Source organism: Columba livia, chromosome 1 (assembly GCF_036013475.1).
Source record: "Columba livia isolate bColLiv1 breed racing homer chromosome 1, bColLiv1.pat.W.v2, whole genome shotgun sequence".
Classification (NCBI taxonomy): Eukaryota; Metazoa; Chordata; class Aves; order Columbiformes; family Columbidae; genus Columba; species Columba livia.
In genome coordinates, this window is record NC_088602.1 from 9,437,553 (window position 1) to 9,454,126 (window position 16,574).

At 44.6% G+C, this 16,574-nt stretch overlaps 1 protein-coding gene across 4 annotated transcripts; it reads left to right on the forward strand.

The window, feature by feature from the left end:
* The first annotated feature begins 310 nt into the window (after nucleotides 1-310).
* On the forward strand, nucleotides 311-8,792 carry PRSS23 (serine protease 23). Of its 4 annotated transcripts, none has more exons than XM_065031393.1 (2): nucleotides 311-471; nucleotides 5,617-8,792. In XM_065031393.1, the coding sequence occupies exon 2, from the start codon at nucleotides 5,630-5,632 to the stop codon at nucleotides 6,746-6,748; it is 1,119 nt and encodes a 372-aa protein (XP_064887465.1). In that variant the 5' UTR covers nucleotides 311-471; nucleotides 5,617-5,629; the 3' UTR covers nucleotides 6,749-8,792. The 4 variants fall into 4 exon arrangements, with proteins under 4 accessions (XP_064887465.1, XP_064887617.1, XP_064887539.1 ...); XM_065031545.1 differs by lacking the exon at nucleotides 311-471 and adding an exon at nucleotides 553-866; XM_065031467.1 differs by lacking the exon at nucleotides 311-471 and adding an exon at nucleotides 906-928.
* The last annotated feature ends 7,782 nt before the right edge of the window (nucleotides 8,793-16,574 follow it).

A 16,574-nucleotide genomic window follows, 5' to 3' on the forward strand; every position in this document is an offset into this window, starting at 1 on the left:
GGGCCGTGGAAGTGCCACCACTGCACCCCGAAACCTCCCACCCGCGAATAAAAACAAGGATGGGGTAAAAATGTGGTTTTCCACAGGAAATAAATGAAAATCGTAGAAAAAGTGAAAACAATAGGGGTGCCGCTCCATAGGGTGCGCTGGGGCGGCTGCCGCGGGGGAGCCCGGCGCGGAGGGACGGCCAGACCCCGGCCCCGGCCCCGCGGGCGGGCGGCGGGGCGGGCAGAGGCCGCCGGGAGCGCTGCGGAGCGGAGCGGGCTCGGCAGAGGCGGCGGCGGGAGCCACCTGCGGGAGGCGCCGCTCCGCCCCGGCCCGCCCCGCTCCGCCCGCAGCGCCGCTGAGGGCCGGCGCCCGCGGGAGGGAGGGGGGAGGCGCCCCCGAGCCCCGCGGAGGCGGCGGGAGGGATGGGACCGGCCCCGCCACCTGCCTGACGGCTCCCGGAGACGCCGCCGCCGCGGGGACCTGGTAGGTAGCGGGTCCTGCCGGCCGGGAGGGTGCGGGTCACCCCCAGGGGACAAAGGGGCGGCGGGGAGGATGGCGGGGGTCTCGCCTCTCGGTGTCCCGGGGCCAGCGCCTCACCTGCCGGAGCCGAGGGCAGCCCGGCGCTGCGGGGACCGGCCGTCCCCGCCGGGCGCTGCCGCCAGCCGGGCTGCGGGAGCCGCTGTCCCGGCTCGGGGCGAGCCCTTCCCGCAGAGCTTCGTTTTTAACCCCGCTCGCATCAACCCGGCGCCGCCGCTCCGGCAGCGGGCGAACAAAAGGGGATAACGCGGCTCCTGCCCGCCCGTCCCCGCCGCTGGGGCGGCCGGAGCGGCGGCAGCACTGCGAGTTGGTGTCGGTGACCAACTTTGAAGGGGGGTCTGGTAAGGAAACAGCTGATTAAGAAAAAAATCGACTTTGCTGCGTTTCGCACTTGGGAAGCGTCGTAAGTTGCTCTCCGGTTGATCCTCTGCTGGGGTTCATCACCGCGGCTGAGAACAGCGGTTCTTGGGGTGTGCGGCGGGGCTGGAGCCGGCGGCTGTCGCGGTTCGAGGGGCCGGTGAGGTCCCGCTGGTCCCGGGTGGTTTAGTAGCCATGGGGATGCGTGTCCTCGCCTACAGCTCACCGGTTTGTTCAAGCCGACCATCACCATCCCACCTGTAACAGTTCGCTCTTGTACAGCGAAACTGAAGCTGCTTCACATGCAGGGAGGGGGAAAGAGACAAGAAAGGAGGCAGTAAAATTATTCTGTGGGAATTGGACTAAGTGGTAAACACATAATATGATATCTTTCCTCTGTGTGTGGCGTGTGTCGCTGACATATGTGTCAAAATACCCCCTGTGCCCGTTGTATGTGTTAACAGGCACCCTTGGCCTGCCAGCATCAAAGTTCGTTTCAGGCTTCCCGAGACATCTCCCCTTACAGCCCTCAGACCGGCGGGGAAGGCAGCGTAACCCTCAGCATTGCGGGCAGGCTAATAGAGATGTTAGGTTCCAATGGCAGGAAGGCTTCTGTAGTTCCTAAACTGAGACTCAATTATTTTTGCTGTGTTTTAACAAGTTCTGTGACTTAAGGAAAGCAGATGAGGCATTTTGGCATGGCGGTGACAGTAGTTTAGTTCACCTTTATAATTTGGTTTGAGGCAGTTTTTTTTCTCTTACTCGCTTGTTTTTTCTTTCTTCTCTTTTCATTTCCATGTTAATCATTCTGGCTTCCAGCACCATGGAAAAACTTTCTTCATTTCAAAAATGTAAAGTAGACTGTTTGCTTCATGGGCTTTCATACTGTACTTTCCAAGATTTATTGTTATTTAACCATCTGTTACAAGAACCACCCCCGAAGCAGTGAACTCTTCCAGAAAAATTACTTGCTTATTAGAAAATGATTCATGTCCACCCTGAACAAGGCGGTTCTCTCTCACCAACATCTCTCTCAAGGCGTGAATGCCCATAGCAGGCAGGGAAATGTGTCTGTAAAGCGTGGGGAGCCCTGGGGTAGCTGTCACTGTTTCCATTCTCTAAACAATTTTAATGCCATTAGCAAGTGTGGTTATGTACAAACCACTTTCTACGGGGTTCCTAGGCTGGATATCAGAGCGGGGCTTTGTACTGAGTCAAAGGGTGGACTGAGTTTATGACACAGTGTAAATAGCTACAGAAGAGCAGTACTACAGCGGAGCACGGCATTGTAATTCATTCAGTATTGTTTTGTGATAGCCGCTCAGAGAAGTGCTCGCTTCTTTCCAGTTCATTTTGTTTGAGAGCATCTTTCAGGATCACCCATGAGTAAGTAGCTGGACACAGAGAGTGTTAACTCTGTTTTTTGCAGATTTTTTTTTAAAACCAAAAAAGGGAAGAGAAAGACGAGGCTAACTGGTAGGTCTCACTTCAAATGTAGTCTGCTTTTTAAATTGCCTCATTTTTCTGCTCGACCTTTTTGTTTTTTATAGTGGAAGGATCTACACAGAAAGATGTACTATGCATTAATGTGGCATCTTGTTATAAATAAGACATATTTATTCTATTTACTGCAACCCAGAGCTGATTTAGTACCAGTTATACCTCCACATGAGGCAGAATTACAAAGGCTTCAATAAATGCTTTGATTTGTGAGCACTGCTTAGCTTCTGTGGTCAGGTATAACCTTATAACTGTATTTTATTGTTAGGTTTTAATAACACTGAAATAATAGAAAAGTTCTGTAACTGATGAAAAGGCTTTTAATCCCATATGTCAGCAATGTGGTCATAGCACAGAAGCAGCAGGGCAGGGGTGTGGGAAGGTTTGCCCAGGGACAGGGAGTCCCAGCACAGACCCAGATACCATCCTCTGTGGCTTTTTTGGGGGGACCAGCATGAGTCCCAGCTCCTGTCCTGTTCTCCTCGCAGGGCGGCTGCCCTCTGCTGTCTACAGCCGCCTTCCCAGTGCTGGTGTTGCTGCAGCAACATGACAGGGAGGAAAGGGAGAGCAGGTTGCAGGGAGAGGTAATTTTTCAGCCCTGAGGATACTCTGGGAGGAAGCAGAGAAGTTGCTGGGCACATGGTCCCTTTGTCAAGTTGTGGCACTGACAGGCACAAGGGAATCTTGCTGCTTCTGCAAATAACAACTGACAGGAGACTTACAGCTTTTCCCCTGCCAGTTATAAGGCCAGCATTGACTCAGTTAGCATGAATGATTTTTAGATCCGAGAAGAGGCATGGGTGGTGCAATTTAGGCAGAGATTCCATCTATCAGGAAAGCTGAAAATGTAATTTGTGGGAGTAACTTTGGTGTGAAGCAGTTGAGAGCAGACTGCTTATAAATATGTGCTCTTAATAGTAGATGCACAGCACCTGATGTACCTGATGCAGAGTGTAACTGTGATTTAGTCTGTTCTCGGCTTCCTAATTGTGAGACCAATAATAATTTCTGTGTACAGTCCTCACTGTCACAAGTAGGACAGTTAACAGCTGACTTACACTAGTGCATGTTGTCTTTGTGGGGATGGACTGGTGTCATTTTTCCCTGTTATTAATACCTTCTTTTTCTGTGTTTTTCTAATCACTGTTATGCGACAATTGTATTTGATATGCAGCCAGTGTTCCCTGGGCCATCCTTGCACCAATGCGAGACTATCTCATTTGATTCTTGAAAAACCCAGTCACATCAAATATTAATCTCTGCCATGGAAGGATCCAGAGAAGCTGTTGGTTTTCCTTGAATACATCAGCAAGTATTTTACAATTTTGGGAAAACCAAAATTATGCAGTTCTGCTTCATGTACTCACCCTTTAGGTATAAAATTACACCTTCTATAGAGCTTAGCCCTTCAAGAAAAAAATCCATCCCTTTAAAGATGTCCTGTTTGTTAATGCAGAAATTACCAACAGAATGTCTGGTCGCTTCTGGAACAGTCAGTACCTGCCTCTGTGGGCATCAGTAGCATCAGCTCTGTTCATCCACATCTGGATTTTGGAATAGAAATGTTTTGATATCCTGCATGAGTCAACTGCTATTTTGAACGTTGTGTGCTTTAATTATAGCCTCCATTCCCAAAGAGGATGCTACCAACCATGGAAGAATCCAGGCCCAATATTTGAGTTGGACACCTTCAGACTTTAGCAGTCTTTTTTGGTGCAGCTTAGGGATGGAGTATTCCTACAGAAAGCACGGGAGAGAAGGATTTTTCTTTTTTATTCTTAGATAGCTGTGGTCATCTCCTGTGCGATTTGCTTTGGTTTACTTGTTTGAGGTATTTCAGGAATGATCCTGCAGTTGTGATCAGCGTAACCTCAGCAGGGTTTTAAATATGTGTAAGCTCAACATAATTGTGATGTTTTGTTTGAATAATCTTTGTGTGAGGGAGATCCTGCCTGCCTTCCTGCCCAGGGTGCAGTGCCTCCTGCAGCGATCCAGCTGTATGGCTAATTTTCAAATAAACTAAAGTTACACATTTTCTTGACACAGTACTAGTGCACGCTGTTCTCTGCAGTCTAAGGCACTCTGCCTGTGGTTCATAAACACATTTACAGTCCCATTTGCCTCCCTGTGCTCAGAGGGGGCCGGTTTGCATTTCTAATTAATTGAGTTCGTAAAGGAATAAGCCAGTATGCTAACTGAAAATTCCCTCAAGAATTGTCAACTTATTTCATTAGCTGCCCTCGTGTAGTCACATCACCCTTTCTTGCATGAGCCCAGGGGAGAGTGAATGCTGCGTGGAGCAGAAACCTTCCTCTGGTGTGACGTGCAAGGGGAAGCGAGTCTCCCATGTGGTCACATTCACCTGCCTGTTCTGACTATCAGTCTGGTGTTTCTGGCTAAGACAGCAAACGATGTGAGCATCTTGCTTTTGAGGAGAGCCTGGGAGAGCTGGGTCTGTTCAGCCTGGAGAAGAGAAGCTGAGAGGGGGTCTCATTAATGTTTATAAATATCTCAAGGTGGGTGTCAAGAGGATGGGACCAGACTCCTTTCAGTGGTGCCCAATGATAGGATGAGGGGCAATGGGCACAGACTGAAGCACAGGAGGTTCCATCTGAGTATGAGGAGAAACTTCTTTCCTTTGAGGTGCCAGAGCCCTGGAACAGGCTGCCCAGAGAGGCTGTGGAGTCTCCTTCTCTGGAGACATTCAAACCCACCTGGACACATTCCTGTGTGATCTGCTCTGGTGACCCTGCATTAGCAGGTGGGTTGGACTGGATGATCTCCAGAGGCCCCTTCCAACCCCAACCTTTCTGTGATTCTGTGATTTAAGGGCCTCTGTCAGTACAGTCAGAGTAGGTGGGAGATTTCAGAGAATACTGTAATGTAGCTGAAGACAGACACATTTACTCTTTGCCAGAATTATTATGATGGAGGAATTTACATATTGAGTCTGAATTTTCTTCACGTCATGTGAAGACAAACATCATAACTTCCCACTGATGGTGCCTGGGAGTTGGTGGCTCAATGCACCTAAGGGTTAAATGCCCTGTGTTTCAGTGTTAACCTGGCATGTTTGTTTCAGAATGCATGTTAAGGTATTAGTTTAATGCTGAGAAGCCTGACGAGCTTCATGATAGTTGGCTCCGTTCAAATCTCTTGACTGTTATTATATGATAAGTGGTTAGCAAGCAACATGTTTGGGTGAGTAACTGGACTTCCTTTTGCTTTCCACAGACCGGCATTCAGAATGGCAGCCTTGTCCACATTAATCCTCCTTTTGTGTGCTGCTAAAGATGTGCTGCCCTCCAGCTCCCACTGGAAACCAACCTGGCCATCTTACAGAGTTCCAGTTATCCTGCCACGATCTACCCTTAACTTGGAGAAGCCGCAGTTTGATGCTGAAGCCAGACTGGAAGTGACATCTCCCTGTGGCCCAGAGTGCCACAAAAGTTCTCCGCTGCCAACTTATGAAGAAGTAAAGAACTATCTGTCCTATGAAACCTTGTACGCTAATGGGAGCCTCACTGAAACTGAAGTGGGCATATATATTCTGAGCAATGGCGGTGATGGATCTCAAGGCAAAACTCGAACTAAGAGGCAGATCTATGGCTATGACAGCAGATTTAGCATTTTTGGGAAAGACTTCTTGTTGAATTACCCATTCTCCACATCGGTGAAGCTATCTACAGGTTGCACAGGGACGCTCGTGGCTGAAAAGCACGTTCTTACTGCTGCTCATTGTATCCATGATGGCAAGAGTTACGTCAAAGGAGCTCAGAAACTGCGGGTTGGGTTCCTAAAGCCCAAACTGAAAGATGGCAGCAAAGGGGCCAATATCACCAACTCAGCAATGCCTGAGAAAATGAAATTCCAGTGGATCCGAGTGAAACGGACACATGTCCCCAAAGGGTGGATCAAAGGCAATGCCAATGACATTGGCATGGATTATGACTATGCCCTGCTGGAGCTCAAGAAGCCTCATAAAAGAAAGTTTATGAAGATAGGCGTGAGCCCACCAGCAAGACACTTGCCCGGAGGGAGGATTCACTTCTCCGGCTACGACAATGATCGTCCGGGAAACCTGGTTTACCGTTTCTGCGATGTCAAAGATGAAACGTATGACCTGTTGTACCAGCAGTGCGATGCCCAGCCGGGTGCCAGTGGATCTGGGGTGTACGTGAGGATGTGGAAGAGGCAGAATCACAAATGGGAGCGTAAAATTATTGGAATATTTTCGGGCCATCAGTGGGTGGACATGAACGGCACCCCACAGGATTTCAATGTGGCTGTTCGCATCACACCCCTCAAATACGCACAGATCTGTTACTGGATCAAAGGCAACTACCTTGACTGCAGGGAAGGATAAGGACAGTGAAACTCTTGAAAGCACTTAATGACTGGGTTTAATTATGAGGAAAGGCTAGACTTCTGCTGCAAATGTGTATGATATGATCTTGTGACATTGGGATGTGATACAGAGCTTTTCAAGCAAGCCACCTTGTTCTTAGGACAGGGGCTGTGTGGTGCTGTCATTACAGCTCGAAACTGGGGAGAAAGGAACATCTGCTGGGTGGGGAAGGAGCAGGTGGACTTGCTGAATTTGCAGCTGAGCAACTGAAGATAAATTAGGGGCGGATCAGTAAACAGTGCGAAATCAGAACCGTCTCCAAAGACTCTTATAAAAGGGACGCTGTTGACTATCTCATGCCTACAATGTTTGTTTTAATAAATCCTAGGATTAGTAGAGATGCTTTGATCTGAACTTTTAAAAGAAAATATTTCGATGCGGTTGGGGGCTGGAGAGGGGCATTTAATGGTGTTTGCAACCCAAACATCACAGCTTTGTGTTCCTGCATGAGAAAGGGAGTGTGAAGGGCAAGGCATGTGCTGTGGGGGATGAATGCCACACAAATAGCGTGAAGGGTAAATAACTGCATAACACTTCTAACCTTTTTTTGGCCTGAGTGATTTGAGACTTTATTAGCAACATAGTTAAGAAATATGCTTTTGGAGCAAACAGACCTTGATGTCAAAAGGACTTGACTGTGAAGATGATGTTGGTCGTATGAACAGTGTCATTGCATCCCGCTTTGGGAAACACAAATCATACGTGGGCTTAAGTCATAATAGGGCATAGCCTTACATTGAGCAGGATCCCTAGGAATATCCTGTTACAGAAAGCGCATGGGGACTGAGGTTTGTTTTCTGTAACGACCTACTTACATCTTTTAAAGCAAATCTCATGTCAGCAGCTCAGATTTTTAGAGGGGAAGTTTGTCTTTGGTCTTGCTGGCCATCTGAATTACTGCCTGCAAAGCAGGTTAAAGGACAAAGGTTCTACTGAGTTTTTCCTCTTTTTGGTGAAGACCTGTGCTGTTCTACCTGAAAATATACCAGGTGGAGGGACCCTTGATTTCTAAGTGCCTCTCTCTATCATATCCCTTTGACAGCGTAATTTGTATGGCATCTTGACTTCTGTTTCTTGTGTTGTTTGGGGTAGGAATCCTCCTCCCCAAACAATTGTTGAGTGACAAGAAATTCTTGGCAAATGCCCAGTTCAGTAATTCTGCAGCTGCAATAGAGCCACATTATAGGGTGCAATCTGAGTTTGCTATGAAGGGATGTTCTGCTGTCTCTTACAGATAACAGTGACTTACATTTTGACTATAGCAGAATTGGAGTTTAAAAGAAGAACTGTCTTTTGAAGGTAAAATCAGTGCAGCCAAATACTTGTAGCTCAGTAAACAGCCCTGGGAAATCAGTGTGGTCTGTACAAACAGTGTTTCTCAGGTGGATTGTGCCACTGTATTGCAGTAACACAGTTAAGTATGTGCTGCCGTGCCGATATTATATTTTAAATGGGAGGATAGACACTGGCTCCAGTTCCAGTTTCTCTTCCATCCACCTCTCACTGTCTCCTGAAACTTGTCGAGTTGCCTGTGGCACTTGGTGTTGTGGGGCGAATGCAAGTCCCTGGTATGAAATGGCAGAGCTGGGGGTGAATGAATCTAAGCAGAGCTTCCCCATGCGATACAAATACAAGGAAAACGTTAACTCAGCTAAGTCTTTCTCACACTCTACTAATTACTATGGCATTTGCAAACATATGCCTGATGGTGCTTTATCTTTGTGATGGCTTTGGCTCTAGTTCTGAAAAACATTTTTTGCTAGAGCTGCCTATGATTATTATTTTTATAGGTGCAGCGTACAAAAACTAGGACCCTCATGTGGGCTTTTGGTGCACTCAGATACAAGCAGTTACTAATGCTTTGAAATATGAATAATCACCATATGTATCTGATGGTCTTTTTCTGTCTTTTTATTTTAATTTCCTTTACTCTATGCCTGTTATCTGGAGCACTTTTGTTTGAATGTATCACAGTGAATAAAGAAAAGTTATGGAATTTCAATGCAGACATTCTTGTATTTGTACTATACTTGGGTTGCACTTTCAATCTCATTTCAGTTACTTATTTGTAAAGACTTTCAGATATAGAACAGAGTTATTAATGTCCTTGATGCTGTTTATTTTCCTTCAGTTTTCTTTTTTCCCCACCTGTTAGAAGCTTCTGTTGTTGGTGGTGTTTGCTTTCTTTAGTACACTTAATTACTCTGTGTCTTTGGATGGTAATGATCAATCTTAGTTTTTGTATAACCGTTGCAGTTCCAAAGTCAGTCATGAGCTCAGATTAGTTAGAGCTGCAAATACCCTATTGGACTAAAAAGTCACATTGTTTTTATTAACTTTAGGGTGAATAAACTACGGAGGAATTTGAACCAGCCAGTATAAGGTCATAAATCAGGCCCATCTTCTTTTTCTTTTGGTTGATGCAATAAGAAAAAGTTCCCCTGAAGCTGACAGCAAGACCCACGGTTTTTAGGGGAACACTGGAGTGCAGAAATGTTCTACTTTATGATTTGGGGATTGCCACCTGTACAAATTTCGTGATCCCTGGATGTTCAAGCTACGTCATGTGGGCTTGAGAACATCAGTCCTAGTTTATTGGACATATTTCCCATCCACTGGTCCTGTATTCTTAACTGCTTTGTCCAACTGTAGACTAAGATCTTCCCATAGAAACATATAGGTCAGAAAACACCCTTTAAGATCATCAAGTCCAACTGTTACCCAATACTGCCATGTCCACCTCTAAACCATGTCCCTAAGAATCTCATCTACATGTCTTTTAAACCCCTCCAGGGATGGCGACTCCACCACTGCCCTGGGCAGCCTGTTCCAATGCCTGACAGCCCTTTCTGGGAAGAATTTTTTCCTAATATCCAATCTAAACCTCCTCTGGTGCAACTTGAGGCCATTTCCTCATGTCCTATCACTTGTTAGTTGTGAGAAGAGACCAACCCCCTCCATGCTACAACCTCCTTTCAGCCTCCTTTTCTTCAGGCTGAACAGCCCCAGGTCCCTCAGCCGCTCCCATCACACTTGTGCTCCAGACCCCTCACCAGCTCCGTTCCCTTCTTTGAGCTCTCTCCAGCACCTCAAGGTCTTTCCTGTAGTGAGGGACCCAAAACTGAACACAGGATTTGAGGTTTGGTCTCACCAGTGCCCAGTACAGGGACAGAGCACATCTCTTGTGATGGTTGGCAGAGTTCTGCAGAAGGCAAATGAGCCAGAGTAATGCGAGCAAGTGGGGTTTGTTTGCTTGTTTTAACGTGTACAGCATGTTTAGTGTGGGAGAGTCTCTACTGTACACCCTATGCAAACATTCCTGATTGGTTTTAGGAAAAAAAGGAAAATCTCAGATAAGATGGGCAGAATTGTTGCACCAAAGGTCAGCATTGTTTCACCTGTGCCTGAGTTGGTGGCGATTTTACCAGCATCTTCATTCAGAGTGGGGTTGGGCCATGGAAAAGGCAGGAATGGAAAGTGCATTCTGAGTATATTCCCTTTGATGCTGTGAAAAGGGCTTTTATAAAACCAGAACTTTGAACTGTGAGAAAGGCAGCCATGCAGGCAAAATGGCTTATCAAGGAAACACGAGTAACTAAACTATATACAGGCATGACACTAGAAATGTCATTGTCCAACTGGTGGTGACTGCTAGGGGTCTGCAGAACTGAATCCAGTACCTCATTATTCCTGTATCTTAAGGCAAGACAACAGATGGGTATAGAGGGACTGTTTTGGTTGTGAATGGAAAGGATTAAAATCTGCTCCTGCATCTTTAAGAGGCTGACATATGAAAAATTGTAGTTGATGTGATATAACTCCCTCGGAGAACAGTGCTGGAGATGGAAACTGAAATCTCGAGAAAGCACAGACCACGCTGAGCTCTTCCAGAGCACAGGGTGAACTTAGCCTGCTGAAGACTGCAGAATATCATCACGTTTCTTTCTCAGAGGAAAGGTATTTTTCTCTCATCTGTGATTGTTTTGCAACTGAATTCCCAGGCCTGCCTGTTTAGAGGGCAGCCCTCGCCTTAAAAGTTGCACGCTGAACTCCAAGCAAGTATAATACATGCTTGAAATTCTTTTCCGTGTTTCCACTTAATCTGCCATTTGTTAGCAGGTTTTGGTAGTGTGCCAAGGCAATATGCGCAGGCCTTGAGAAGCTTTCAAAGAGTGGATAAAGTATGATGGGTGGGTAAAAACTTCTTTGCTTTCCTGGAGTGAAAAGGAAAACGAGGACAGAGAAGAGCAGCAGTGAAAGGGCAAAATGATTTGTATCACAGGAGCAAGATTCCTCATGAATTGGCTGCTGTGTATGTGTGCACGAGTATGGATATGCATGTGTGTAGAGCTTTTATGAATAATACTGTTTGTTTCCGTTTCCTATTCTGCTAGATATAGAAGAAAAACCTGTGAGCTGAACTAAATTAAGTCTTTTAAATCAAGGGTGTAAATACCAAATCTGAAGCCAATGTGCAGCACATCTGAGAAGCTTAGACTGTGACTTGTCTACAGGTACACAAGAAAAGTGTGTCAGTGACATTGGAATTAGGAACCTGATGCTTCCCACCCAGAAGATGTTTTTTCCCCATCTCATTGGTGGCTATTACAATGCATATGATTTGTGCCTGCTGTTAAAAGTAGCATGGGATTTTACAGGTAAATAATTGAACAAGAGAAGAGAAACATCTTAACATGCTACAAACACTATTATCCACACTGATTATTCCCAGGATAAAATTATCAGCGATGCCTTGGGTGTGGATTGATTTTGAACTAAATGGGAATACGTTGAGTCATGAAGCAGGCTCATACTGTTTTTTATCTAAAGATCTCTAACAGTAATTAGGTGATCGTGGCCTAAAGGGAGACAATGAGTGTTCATCTGCAAACTTAATGGACAATGTTTATTTGTTTTACAGTAAATTCCATTTACAAGATAAGTATGCATCAGCAGAGATGTACAAGGTGTTTAACATTTCTATTAGTTCACCAAGCAAATGATAATGATACAAAACACTTCATTTAAAGAGCACATATGATGAAAATATCTGATCCATGTTAATTGACATTTGCTCATTTGCACTCGTTTCAGTTTTGGAAATCACTGCTCATGCTGATTTGGTGAGGACAGTGTTTTTCTGGCAAGCCTGGCCACCTCTAATACAAAGAGCATGTTCACAAAACACTGACACATGATGAGAGTAAGGAGGTTGTTTGCTCTTATTGGAGTGACAGCAGTAATAAGGCATAATAATTTTTTCCAGCTTATCCTAAACAATTTCCTGTAACTATTTTATGCCGCATTGTCATAGATCTGGTGATTTTCCACAGGTTGCATACATAAAGAAGTTGATTTAATGATGATTTAGATTTTTGTTTTACGTCTACTTACCTGTGAAGCCAGATGTATTTACTGCTATGGGCAGGTCAGAAGAGAACAAAAATGGTCACATTTGCAAAAGTTCAATAAGGCTTGTCTAACATAACGTCCCACTCCTGAGCTGATGCTGAACTATATTTGCCACCATACAGAAAGGGGTAGGTTTAAATGGGGTAGCTTAGATGAGTTTAAACCTGAGCTAGCTGGAACACCGTTCCTTTTTGGTACTTTCTCACTATCTCCATCCTTCTTTTTCCATTCTTGCCCATTCTTGGGAAAGAAAACTTCCCATGATGAAAAAGAATGGAGATCCTTAAAAATGAGGGGATAAGGTACACTTCAGAAAACCATTCAGCTGCTGTGTTTGTGCTTTCCTGTGGCAAAGAGGGTGCCCACCCAATGGCTTGGCTGTTCTCATTGTTCTGGGACAGGCAAATTGGAATTTGCTTGGGTTTTGAATAAAAATTTCCCACTGGGTCAAAGAAACCTTTCTGATAAAAACTTATTTGAAAGCAGGATGTTTCAATAAATCTTTGGTTTCTGTGGATTTCTAGAGAAGCCTCTTTTTCTTATGAATTTCGGTTAACTTGCTTCAGTTACCTTTTCCTGTGGGGGTGTTCTGCTCCCCATGGAAAGGAGGATGGTGCCACTGCTTCGAAGATGTTATCATGGCTTATCAACAGCATTCAACAAAATTATCTGGTTCAAAAGTAGCTTTTTATCTAAGTTTATTGCAGTCTTGTTCCTTCCGAATGAAGCACACAGGAGCTTGTTTTATTGCTGGCAATAAGTAGCACATGGAGGGGTGCACACCACTACAGGGCCAGCCGACCGTGGGACCGGCGGCTACAGAAACAGGTGGAACAACGGGGATTTTCTGGCCTCTGCCTTCTCACAAAAGCTTCGCTCAGCAGAGGAGCGTGGGGTGGAAGAAAATGTCACGCTGGGCTTCGTCCTGCACCCACCAAAGTCTGCTATTGTGTTGGGTGGGAGCAAAGGGATCTGCCACACGGCTTAAATGTCACCAGGCGTGTGGGAGCACTTCTCTCCTGCCAGCCCTTCTGAGGGATCATTGTGGGCAATGAAAGGGCAGGAAAGACTTCTCCAGGCGTGTGGGTGGGGGAAATCAACCCTTGATGCTGGGAACACATCAGAGGTGCGGATTATAGAATCATTTAGGTTGGAATAGACCCTTAAGATCATCGAGTCCAACCATAACTTAACTCCAGCACTAAACGATGTCCATAAGAGCCTCATCTACGCATCTTTTAAACCCCTCCAGGGATGGTGACTCCACCGCTTCCCTGGGCAGCCTGTTCCAGTGCTTCACAACACTTTCCAGGAAGAATATTTTTGTAATATCTAATCTGAACCTTCCCTGGCACAACTCTGAAATGTCTCTGAAATGTCTGAGGTGATAAATCCTGTGGGACGTAATTATTTACCAGGAAGAAGAATAAAAACTGAACGAATAACCTGAAAGAAGCTGTGAGATGTGTGCAGTTCACAGTACCAATGAAAGAACTGTTTACACAGAATATTTTTCTAAGTACATGTGGCCACTGTTGTTATTGCCAGTGCTAAGAACTTTAACTGCCTGGGCTGGACTCAATCTTGTAGGCACTGTGGAGACATCTGCATTAGAAATTCACATTTCCCAGGCTTCACCATAAAAACAGACATTCTGTCTCCTTGTTTCCACCAGACCTCATTCAGGAAACACAATCCCCTTTCAAGTACATGATCTTAAGCCTTGTATAATGAAATATCTTTAGGGTATTTTCCAGTAATCGGCTCCCTGAGTTCTTCCTGTGAGATATTCTGCTGCTCTTCCCAGCTTTGTGTCATCAGCAAATTTCATTAATGTGCTGCTTCTTGTGTAAATGTTGCTGGTGAATATATTTAGTTAACACAGGCTAAGAGTGATGCTTGAGAAACTCTGCTTGTAACCTCACTCTACCCTGACGGTTCCCCTTTCAGCACCTTTTGTCTCTGCTTCAGGCAGACCCTTTTGCTAATAATTCCCTACACGGCACCATTTTAATTGCTTTGCTGAAAGCCAGTTAGATGAGGCCCACCAAAACAAATTATTATAAATTAAATCATTGCTTGAGCAATGCAATAAACTATGTACAAAATAGATGGCCTATTTCATCACGCTTGCTTTAGTCTTTATTTAAATGCTCACCAGAAAGAAATACTTCAATTAATATTACAGTTTTGGGACAGAGCTTTTAGTGTAATATTATCAAGATAATTGGATGTCTTATGGGACAAAATGTCAAAATTATCTATGGTTGGAGCTTAAAGGTTGTGTACATTCATTTTTATTAAGCTCTAATCCAGAACATAAACAGGATATTGGATCTCTTTCTTCATATAGCTGGTTGTTTAGAAGTTGATGAACCACAGATAAAGCCTAAGGACACAACTGTGATTTTTTTAATTCTCTATAGCTGCCTTATTTGCATTGTTACCAGTCTGAGCAGATGCAAGATCTTTAGCATCATCATGATGATAAAACAGCTCATTCTTTTGATGTCAGATAAAACACAATTTTGATGTGATTCTGAAGCCAAGAATCATAAAATCTGCTGTCATAATATCTTCCTCCACACTTGAAAGGACTGTGAGACATCTGGAAATAGAAGAATCTTTTCTTTTGCCCCATAAAAAATAGTGTTGCCCTCTTTTTCTTCCCAGTTTTGACTCTTGCAATCTGGAGAAGTTATAAAAGTGGTATGTGAAGGCAGTTTATCACAGAATCACAGAGTGTTAGGGATTGGAAGGGACCTTGAAAGACCATCTAGGCCAATCCCTTTATGGAAGGCTTTAGTAGAAATCCTCTGTTTGGGGTATGAAATATTTTGCATATTTGAACACAGGAGTTAAATCAGGAATCGAAGTTATGGAGACCATCAGCACTAGGTCTCTCAACCTTGGTATATGAGGGGAACCCGGTTCCCAGCATCGCTGTCTTCCTCTGCCCCATCTCAGTGGGATCTCCAGCACATGGGGTGACATGATGTGATCTGGGGGCTGCCAGGACCCTGCTTCCCCACCGCAGGGCAGCAGGAGCAGCCTGGGTAGTCCTGGCTGCTGGCACTGAGCTGGGATTTGTGGTTTCCAGCACCATCTCACTGCAGCAGCCAGAGTCATGTCCCCATCTGACCTGAGCAAATCATGTTTGATCACTCTTAAGTTTGACTAAGACCCTTCCCTGCCTCCTTTTTTGGATTATTTGGGTTTGGGTTTTGGTTTGTTTTGCTCATTTCTGTTGTTAGCTGCCCCCAAATCTCCATAGCAATGTCTTGCCTCATGATGCAGCCTCTGGACTGATGCGCAAGGAGACTTTTTGTTATGTTTGTACCAAACACTGGCACCTTCACTGTAGTCGCTTGCTTCCAAGTGCATTAATTTTCCAGAAATCGTGTTGCTGAAGGGAAAAGCCATAGGAAACCATATGCCCATGCTTGCTTTTGGGAAAGATCTGTAGGTGGAAAATGAAATGGGAACAGTCTGCAGGATTTAATGAACTATTTCACATGATCCCTCTGAATTTAAGACATATGGTGGCTTCAGGTCACACAACGCTTCACAGGAGACCAAGTAACATTGCTATTGTATTCTTTAATAAACACGGAAATCAAAGTCTGCAGCTTCTGGGTTCTGCACATATTTTTGCAGCTTCAAGCATAATATGTACCTGTTAAATGTTCTTACTGGGGCAGAACATGTTATATTAAAACACATGTCAAAGAGAAGGCATGGCTTGCTTTGGTCTGGGGGGCTCTTATGCTGCTTACCACTGAAGGTTTACATTTGCTCTTAATATACTATATGCAATTTGTTTGGCTTTCAATAAAAACGACAGACAGAATTAATAACAGCCCTGATATCTCATCAGAAGATGCATTCCAAAAATATCTGTCTATCTACACAGTGGATGTATGAAAGTACATAGGATTCTTGTCAATAAAATTCTTCTGCCTTGCTCAAAGAGAAACTTTTCATTAGTTTGGGAAAATGCTTTCTTTCCTCATTATGATGGCTCACTTTCATGCCTCCAGAAAAATATTTAAGGTAACTGATCATTTCTAAAGGGTAAACCTTTCACAATACTACTGCCTAAATTTGCCTTTTGTTCATTTAAAAAAAGAAAATACTATGTTCTTTGTGGAAAAGGATGAGGCTATATTGTAATGCTCTTGGACACACTGGAGAAAGTACATGGTACTATTTAATTAAAGAGTTTTATCAATGTACATCAACCTCAAATTAAAGTTGTGTGGTCCAAGAGGATGCTCATATTTCTGAACTTTGGAACAGTTTGGAGATTGCAAACCTAAACTGTTCTACAGGAATCCATCTGGTACCCTCACTGGTCAGCAGCACACATGGA